A 10,151-nucleotide genomic window follows, 5' to 3' on the forward strand; every position below is an offset into this window, starting at 1 on the left:
AGAAAATTGAATATTTATTAAAATAAAGATTTATATAAGTGAAATATTTTTATAGAAACATTTTTATTTTTGTAACTATATAATATTTTTATTCAACTAAAGATTAAACAAAAATGAATAAAGCATCTCAATAATACTAATTATAAAACATTTTTAATTAACTAAAGGTATCTCTGTTTATTACTTTGAAAATATATTTTATGTTATATAAGAATTATACTAGAAAGGAAAATAATCTTTAATAATGGTAATTAAATGTAATATTTTATTTTCATTAAGGGTAGCTTAATAATCAACCATCTGTTAGAAAAATTTCCCAAAAATAAAAAATAAAGTAATTGTTTTTATTTTCTTTCGAAATGGGGCATTTACATAAACGACTATTAGAAACTCTCTCCCGAGATCGCTCTTCTGTTGTTAGGCTCGGGAATGAAGAAATGGATTTTGATCGCTGCGACGGTGGCGATAATCGCCGTAATCGCGAGGCAAGGCACGGGATGGAGCAAGGAAGCAGCGTTAGAAGCTTTGAAAGAATGGTCGGATCGGCTCGGGATTTGGGCGATTCCGACGTATGTAGCGGTTCACACCGTAACCCTAGCGCTATGCCTCCCTCACGCGGTCTTCTTTGAAGCTGGCGCTTCTATTCTCTTCGGCTTCCTCCCTGCTCTTCTCTGCGTCTTCTCCGCTAAAGTCCTCGCCGCTTCCTTCTCCTTCTGGATCGGCAGGTCTGAATCTCACAACTTTGCTTTTATTCATTTCTCTCTGCTATGTGTTGATAATTTTGCGAAATTGACTTTTTTTTTTTTTTTTTTTTTTTGTTACGTAATTGATCTCGATTCAGATTTTTTGTCTCTGATTCATTGCTATAAGACCACTCTCCCCCTTTGTATATTGTCAAGTTTTAAGCTTTTGATAGGAGACAGAGAATAATAATCTCTTTCTTGTTGGTTGTTAGCTTTAGATTGTGTCCTGTAATGCACCTTTCGTACACATTCCATCCAGCTGATAGTGATTTGGTTGTTTTTTATTTTTATTTTATCAGGTTTGTTTTCAAGAGTTCAAGCAAAGCAACAGCGTGGGCACATAATAACAAGTACTTCAACATTCTCTCAAGAGGGGTGGAGCGAGATGGTTGGAAGTTTGTTCTACTTGCAAGGTTCTCGCCCATCCCTTCTTACGTGATCAACTACGCCTTAGCAGCAACGCAAGTCCGGTTCCTTGCTGATTTTCTCTTCCCCACGCTTATTGGTTGCCTCCCGATGATCTTGCAGAATGCATCTGTGGGTAGCCTCGCTGGTATGGCTGTGGCTTCAGTAGCCGGTAAACCAAAAACTCAAGCCTGGGGATATGTCTTCCCTCTACTTGGGCTACTCTCTAGTGTTCTCATTACAATGAGGGTCAAAAAGTACTCCGCTGGAATTACAGAGGCGTCTTCAGATACCTCTCCGTCTCCTAATAGCTCTACTTTAGCTTCGTCTGAAACTGTGAATCCCGCCTATTGAACCCATGGGTCCTAGAAAAAGCGAGTGGTGATGATACATAACTTGATGTTTCTTTTTTTTTTTGTCTTCCAATACACCCTTCTGTCTGGCAGCAATCAGATTCTGAACACATGGCTTAATTTGGGCAAGTAGGCAGTATCTTAAAAAGGAACAGGATGTTAGTTTTTGTTCTTCTTGTTTGTAAGCTTTGAACAAAACTCTACACTTTCTTGAGTTCCAACTCTAAAAGTTAACAAGGCATAAAAGTAAAACCCCTTGAAATTTGGTAACTTTGCATCTACAAAAGCCTGCGTGTATTACATTTGCATTGCTTTATTGTTTTGTGACAAAAAAGACAAAAAAGATGCAGAGTGGATATAAACTTGATCAAGGCCACACTTGTTTCTGCACTACTACTTTGTAAATAATATATGCAGAAAACAAATTATTTGGTTAATCAGTGTAGCAGTTCACTCACCATTTTCAATCTTCCAACTCTCATACAAAACACTGGAAAACGCTTCTTCCCTAGTGCAGAAGCTTTGGTTGAACGCGTTACCTAATACTGTTGTACAATGAGATCATGGGTGAGTGTAGGCACATGGATTCGTTCTTGGAGTTGGTACAAGACTTCAAAATAGACAAAGAGGAGGTTAAAGGACAAGTTGACCAGATCTCTCTCTTTATCTAAAGATTCTAAATTAGGATTTGGTAAACATGGAGCAGTTAGACTTTTGATGAATCTCTTTCAAGTATAAAACCCCAAGAGCACCTTCACCACTTTCTACAGAACTCTCAAGTTACAAAAATGGCTGTGTTTAAGCTTATTCCTTGTCTTGTGCTCTTTGCGTTGTTTTCTTTTGATGTTGGTGTTGCTCATCCAGGTTTTGGGTTCGGATGGGGAAGTAATGGCCCCAGTATTGGAAGAACTTTCTCCTCGGGTCTTTTCCCACAATTCTACCAATTCTCTTGCCCACAAGCTGATGAAATTGTCATGACAGTGCTCGAAAAAGCCATAGCTAGAAACCCAAGAATGGCAGCATCTTTACTCAGGCTTCACTTCCACGACTGCTTCGTCCAGGTTCTGTATATAAACGTCTGACCTGTTTTTGTTTTCCCTTTATTAAGGTCTCATAAAGCTTCTCTTGTGTAAACAGGGCTGTGATGCATCAATCTTGTTGGATGATAGTGCTACCATAAGAAGTGAAAAGAATGCTGGACCAAACAAGAACTCTATTAAGGGGTTTGAAGTAATAGACGAGATCAAAGCCAAACTAGAGCAAGTTTGCCCTCAAATAGTCTCTTGCGCTGACATTCTAGCTCTTGCCGCTCGTGGCTCAACTATCCTGGTAAATAAAGACCTTCAAGGGAAAACTATAGTATATGTTACAAGCTAAAATGCTATGATTTTCTGAATGTGTGTGGTTGAATACAGAGTGGTGGACCATCATGGGAGCTTCCACTAGGGAGGAGAGACTCGACGACAGCGAGCCTCAATGGAGCAAACACGAACATTCCTGCACCTAACTCGACTATTCAGAATCTTTTAACCATGTTCCAACGCAAAGGTTTGAACCAAGAAGACCTTGTTTCCCTGTCAGGTGAGCTTAATAACATCTATTTTTCCATTTTATGTGTTTCCACTTTGAAACCAATTAATCGAAACCGAACGATAGTGTTGTAAGATTTTATTTGTTTCATAAAGAGTATCCTTTTATATATTCAATGCAGAGTTTAAGCCATATTATTTGAAGTAGTTTATTTGACTAACTAAATATATAAGTTTTTTTAAGTAAGGGAAAAATATGAACTCAAAAATTCTTAATAAATGTGAATCTTATAAAACCAACATCTATTAATTAAAAATAATCAAAAATTCTTTGTTCAAACAAAACCGAAATCTGACACAATTTATTGAAGTTCAAAAACAAAACTATGGGTTTGTGTGTTTTTGTAGGAGGGCATACAATTGGAGTAGCTAGGTGTACAACGTTCAAGCAAAGACTCTACAATCAAAACGGTAATAACCAACCAGACGAGACGCTAGAGAGGTCTTACTACTATGGTCTGAGATCGATCTGTCCACCTACTGGTGGCGATAACAATATTTCCCCACTAGACTTAGCCTCTCCTGCAAGATTCGACAACACATACTTCAAGCTTATCCTCTGGGGCAAAGGCTTATTGACATCAGACCAAGTGCTTCTCACTGGAAACGCAGGCAATATTGTTGAATTGGTGAAAGCTTATGCCGAAGACGAGAGCCTTTTCTTCGAGCAATTTGCGAAGTCGATGGTAAACATGGGGAACATTCAGCCTCTTACTGGAATCAGTGGTGAGATCAGGAAAAACTGTCACGTGATTAACTAAAAAAACTTCAGTGTCTGCATAGTAATACTTTATTATGGGAGATGAGGAATAAGTCGTATTATGTTAAACATGTAATGTAATTGAATGGATATGGACTATTGTTTGAAGAGGTGAAGTGGTAGATGATGTGATCCGGTTTTAACCACCAAATAGAGACTGCAAGTGCACATCAATACATAGTAGTATTTAGGGTAGAGGTATACCAAAAGAGTGTTTGATTTTGTAACCAAATTGCAAAAAAGTAAATAGCAGGAAGTAAAAAGGATGTAAACTGATAGAGCAAATGCGTTAGGCAATATATTATCCTTAGGGAACACATATCATGACACAACTTCTAAACAGGAAATGCATTAAGTAACCACTATGATTAGCTGCAATGCTAAACTCTACGTATTAGAATCCTAGAGAGTAAATTCCACTGAATTTCAGGTTCCAAACATGCATTACGATTGAGTTTAATAAGTTCACAGAATTCTGAACAATCAACTCTGCTCATTTTATGTTTGTCAAGCATTTAGTAAAATACTTTTGGTGCGTTAAATAACCCAAGATCGAAGATTAGGTCATGAATTTAATTTCAGCATTAAAATAACTTAGACGTAGAACAAATTAGATAATTCCATAATCTAACAAATCAGTCTCACACGTCCAAGATAGCTTCTAAGCCTAACTAATTGATTAGTGAGATATGGAAAAAAAAACACAAGAAATCATTGAGTAAATCTTAATATCCAAAATAATCAATAAAGATGTTCAGATATCTTCTCTAGAAACGAGTATGTAATCATCTTCCCGATGGATCAAATCTTTAGAGCAATGTACATCAAAGTAAAAAGAAGTGTAGTCTGCCAATGGCTGAAAATGGTATATCTAGGTCTAATTCATGTTTTAGCTAAACCAAACTCAAAATAAGGATAACCAAGTTTTTTTCTTCTCATATTTAACAGGCAGAAATACTAGTCTTATTAAAATGCACATATCTTTCACTCCAACCTGTGGATCAACCTCAAACAGGTATAACTCAATTTTCTGCCTTGTTTCCAAAGTTGAGCTCAATACATCAGAGGGAAGTCTTCCATTCATTACTAAACTTTGCACATCTACACAATTCCACATTTTTATTTTCTCATTTGCATCCAATTTGACTTCTTCTATTCCAATTCGACCTAAAACCTGAAAAAACTCGAAAGTGGTATATGTTGAAAGGCTTAAAAGAATTGATTTGGCTATATATGTCAACAAAGTGCACTTACTTTTTCGGTCAACCATCCAAAAAGAATTCTAAAGTTAAGCGTGCTTGAACTGGAGTAGTGGAAGGATGTCTGACATATCAGGAAGTGATTCGAGATATTATGTGAGTGAAGCCAAAGTACAAAACACTTTCATATGGTGATTGCAGGGTTGGTAAACAAAATTTTCGAGCTTCCAAAAAATTAATGAACCTCCCGTCGCACGGAATGGGGCCCACATGCCAAGTGAACAGATGTGGAAGGCCCATTATCTGTGGACAGTAGGGGCGTTAACATAAGATCTAAAACACATACTATAGCTAAAAATGACTCAAAAATGTTTAGAAACTGGCAGAAACACCGTTTATCTACTCCTCGGGACTTAGATTTTTGTTCGTGCTGAAATGAAAAATCAATTAAAGTATAAGGAAAAGATTTGAAAAATGGGAACTCACATATCTTTTAGAACATCACCTTACCATTTCCAGTTGCAAGCCACATAAACAATTACCAACTTTAGAAGATACTTCAATGTACTCAATCTCAGCTTAACAACGTAACCAACCTAACCATCTTCAGCCCACAACTCATAGGCGTTATCCAAGTCACCATCTGTTGGGGCAAAATCCGTCATATCGATGTCAATGGCAAAATCACAAAAATGAGCTGGAAATGTTAAGAGAACAATTCTGCATATGCCATGCGAAATTAAACAACGATACGATAGAACAAAATTTGTATATTTCTTCCTGGAAAGGCATTAAGTAATTTTTTCCAAAAAGAATTATCTGGAAAACTTTCTTTTGCTTGACGGACGACTCTGGAGGAGTGTATAAACAAGGCCGGGAAAAGGGAAGAAGACAAACAGAAATTCTCTACATAAACTCTATGCAACTTAGAACTTAGAATATATAAATTTTGATTGTTTACACACGAGCTCCGACTTGCATAGGAACTTTGGGATTATGTATTTAGTCTAGCGGAACTAAGAAGCTTTGCTGCCTTTTGCATACACTATGTTTATATCGCTTTCAGAAGAGCCTGTTGTACGGTTTCGTTTCTTGAACATTTATGCTTCATCATCAAAATGCATTGAAGCTATGCAAACTTTCTTTTCTTCATGAGTATTATTAATTGCAAAGAATTGTTCAGCTTTACTCAACCATTCTATGAATTTACTCCCATCAAATCTTGGAAAATCGATCTTCATCAATCTCGTCATACCTTAGTAATTAGGTTTCTGAAACTGATGATAAGGTCGATTCTGCTCGTTTTGATTATCCACGATCCCTTGTGTTTCTCCTTTTCCAAACGCATAACTCGTCGATGGATGATTCGACTGACTCGTTAGTTTTGCTAACGCCATCATTATCTGACGTGACTCTTCTTCTCTCCACTCGTTCATGTCCCTCATCTCCTTCTCAATCGCGTAAAATCTGTTCGCAATAACCCCATCCAATTCCTTTTCCCCGTACCCTTCAACAGCGCCTGAGATCTCATTTCCGCCATTGATTCCAATCAATCCGAGGATACGACGGCTCTGATACAACTGATAAAGGATATCACTCCTTTATGATCGATCCAATGTTCTTGAAACACCAAATCGCAGCTCAGGAGTAATAGATCTATAATGAAGAAAGATCTAAATCCTCACTATACCAAAATACAGAACTTTTATTAGAATTCCAAAGATTGAGAAAGTTTCCAAACGATTTTCTGAATGAATCCGAAGAACTTACAAAGACTATGTTTTATAATCTGTTTCTAACCGAAAAGATGAACTCGTCCAATGAAAAGATGACCCTTGTCAACTCGCGAGCTCATTGTAACAATCCTCCCACGACTTATTCCTCATCTGAATGTCTTCCACGTGTCACTCATTTATTATGTATCACTAAACAAACCAACTCAAAACTACACCTAAAACACTACCCTTGCACAATTACTTCATTCTTAGTCCAGTAAATCACTAAACATCAATATATAAAATAATTTGTGTCAGCTACAAGATTTCTGATATTTTTTTATATATAATAGGCTTAGAGCATGATTATTGGGGGGTTCTTAGAGCGAAGTTTTTAGCAGAATATAAGAACCCGTCTCTTAACTTTTAACTAAAAAAGTTAAGAACCGGCTCTTAAAACTCTTATTTAAGAACCTGTTCTTAGCTTTTTTAGTTAAAAGTTAAGAGATGGGTTTTTATATTCCGGTAAGAACTCCCCCAATAATCATGCTTTAGAGGTTTCTGATACTTTCCCAAATTATTGACTTCTAAGCATCCACTATCATTTTCTATATCTTAACTACTTTTTTCTTTTTCTACACTTGTACAAATCTAAACGACTATATTAACGACCCCTTTTGATATTCTCTGGACTGTGGAGATAAAAGGTGTTTTGTGGGCTGAATCTCAGACTGGCGAGTCTATAAATCGTGCATCTCTACATGTTGCAGAGAACATTTTTCCACATGGCGTCAACAAGTGCTATATTGATGGAGCATGGAAGGAAAAAGATCCTTACACGGGGCAAGGATGGGTCTACAGAAAAGATGGATCAACTGATACTATGATGGGTGAAATGTTTATTCGTAGGAGTCTATCACCTTTACATGCAGAATGTGAAGCTTTGATATGGGCGATGGAGTGCATGAAGACCCTACAAATCTCAGAGGTGGTGTTTGCAACTGACTGCTCTCAATTTGTGAAGATGGTGTCTACACCGACAGAATGACCGGCGTTCACTACACACATGGAGGAGTTTATGCGATGTAAGGAATTCTTTCCTAACTTTACTATCCAACATATCCCAAGGGCGCAAAATACTCTGGCGGACAAGCTGGCACGAGGTGCTAGGACTTCGCCATCTGCTATGGTTTATGTTGATTCATTTCCCCCGAGGTGGCTCTCAGACCAGGAATCTTCTCAGTTTCTTAGAGCAACATTATCGCGGTCCAAGTACCGCGTCCTTAACATTATTGGGCCGAAAAGAAAATCAAAAAGACCGAATTATATTTGGGACGCCCCTTAGTTAAGATGTGTTGGTGGTCGTCCTTAGGAGGCACGTGTCAGGTTGGGAATGGCCGATGATTTTTAGGGAAAAATCGAATTGAGTCCGTCTTTCAGTTTGTGTCTGTCGGTTATCTCGCGAGGGAGATTGAGAAGGCGATTGACAGTGCGATTCTCTCTCGACGGTGGATCCCTCTCCACGGTGATTCTCTCGCGACGTCGCTTCTGTCTCGCCGGCGCTTCGGTCTCGATGGTTCTCCTCTCCTTGATTTCGAACGCAGTACAGAGGATCTGTTGTCTCTCTCGACGGCGGATCTCTCTCGACGGCGATTCTCTAGCGACGTCGCTTCTCTCTCGCCGGGGCTTCTGTCTCGACAGCGCTTCGGTCTCGACGGTTCTCCTCTCCTTGATTTCGAATGCAGTACAGAGGATCTGTTGTCTCACCGACAGCGTTTTACTGAATACGAAGGTGAAGAAGGTATGTGTTCCTCCACCGTATTGAGTATTTGTATCTATTTTGTTGTCGTTCTCGATCTACTTCCTTGGATGAGGATTTTTTTGTCGTTGTAGATATAGGGTTTTCAAAATTTTGAATTGTCTTTGTGATATGTGTTGATATTTGGTTATGATTGCCGTGTCTGATTGTATGTTTGGTGTTTGCGTAAAATATAGTGAAAACTAGTGTAGCTTTAGGGTCTTGAAAATATATTATCGTCTTTCTAGTCTGTGAGAGAGTATGGTGAAGTTGTAAAATATATTGTTCTGTGTGATTATTTGTGGTATATTGTTTGCAAAATCATTACTTATTTGATGAAACTGATATCTGTTTTTTCGTTTGATTGTGAGTCTGCTATTAGGTGAGGTTCGTTTGGCTCTCAATAACCGGGATAATTAACAAGTCAAAGAAGAACAACCATTTTGTCAAAAGTACAAGGTAATTCACTTTCACTTGAACTCCAATAGTTGTTACTAGTAGCTCCACTTAATGAATTGATAAGTCGGATTGAAAACGTGTAGGCATGAACTCTGATTAGACTTTGGTAGGCATGGTTGGTTGTGTAACTTAATGCACTTGTAAAGGTTGGTTGTGTAAATGTGTAGTAACTCTGATTAGACTTTGGTAGGCATGAACTCTAATTTCATAGATCTAATCTTGTATGTATAGTCTAGTTTGTTTGCAACCAAATCCTGTCTTATTTGATGTAGTGAGATGATAATCTAGTTTGTTTGCAACCAAATCCTGTTTTATTTTAATGGAAAGTAAGTGAATTGAATCTTATAGTATGATTGACGAGATGTGTAATAACTCTGATTTGACTTTCGTAGTTTATGGTTAGGTCATTATGGTTGTTACTTATTACAGTTCCTATTAAACACCAACCATCCTTCAAGCTATCCTTCAATCTCCATCATCTTCTTTCTCTCTTCTCTGGTAAAACCCGAAACAATTTCCCTTTCTCTTCTATAATCCCTTCTCTCTTCTTAGTGCAATGGATTCAAGGATTCCATATAGCCAGTCTTCTGGCTATTTAGGTCTTCTTAACAGTGAACACGAAAGTGTTTTCAATGGAAACTTTCCTTGCAAAAAAGGATTTGGCGATGAAGGATTTGGCGATGAAGGAGAAGCTGTCTAAGCTAGCCATACTAGACACTCTCCTTGCAAAAAAAGATCCACTCAGTGAGGCTGAAGAAATTGTGAAGAATAAGCTCCTGACCCAGTATTTCTGAAACAATAATGTCCTAATTAGCTTTTAACTTTCTAATAACTATGTCTGTAATAAGATCCACTCATGTTTGCTTCTACGACCACCTTTGAAATAATGAAATCTCCTGTTTGCTTCTATGATGTCTTGTTTCTGTGGTTTTGTTTCATGTGTAATTTGTATAAGAGCCAAATCAATTTTTTTCTAAGCATTTAAGCCTTTCTTTGTAATATCTTGGCCTTGTCTTTTTTTTCCAGGTTTAGCTGAACATGGGACATGACTATAGCTATAGCCAGCCTTCTAAATCAGAGGAGTATGGTGGGGAGACAGCTGACAGTATCTACAGCGAGACAGAAGATCT

The 10,151-nt window shown here is 37.7% G+C and overlaps 2 protein-coding genes across 2 annotated transcripts; both read left to right on the forward strand.

The window, feature by feature from the left end:
• Positions 1 to 346: 346 nt before the first annotated feature.
• LOC106375619 (TVP38/TMEM64 family membrane protein slr0305) lies at positions 347 to 1,771 on the forward strand. Its single transcript, XM_013815574.3, has 2 exons — positions 347 to 725; positions 1,043 to 1,771. The coding sequence occupies exons 1-2, from the start codon at positions 430 to 432 to the stop codon at positions 1,500 to 1,502; spliced, it is 756 nt and encodes a 251-aa protein (XP_013671028.1). The 5' UTR covers positions 347 to 429; the 3' UTR covers positions 1,503 to 1,771.
• Positions 1,772 to 2,265: 494 nt separating this feature from the next.
• Positions 2,266 to 3,966, forward strand: LOC106374320 (peroxidase 9). Its single transcript, XM_013814378.3, has 4 exons — positions 2,266 to 2,562; positions 2,639 to 2,830; positions 2,917 to 3,082; positions 3,439 to 3,966. The coding sequence occupies exons 1-4, from the start codon at positions 2,290 to 2,292 to the stop codon at positions 3,849 to 3,851; spliced, it is 1,044 nt and encodes a 347-aa protein (XP_013669832.1). The 5' UTR covers positions 2,266 to 2,289; the 3' UTR covers positions 3,852 to 3,966.
• The last annotated feature ends 6,185 nt before the right edge of the window (positions 3,967 to 10,151 follow it).

Source organism: Brassica napus, chromosome C6 (genome assembly GCF_020379485.1).
Source record: "Brassica napus cultivar Da-Ae chromosome C6, Da-Ae, whole genome shotgun sequence".
Lineage (NCBI taxonomy): Eukaryota > Viridiplantae > Streptophyta > Magnoliopsida > Brassicales > Brassicaceae > Brassica > Brassica napus.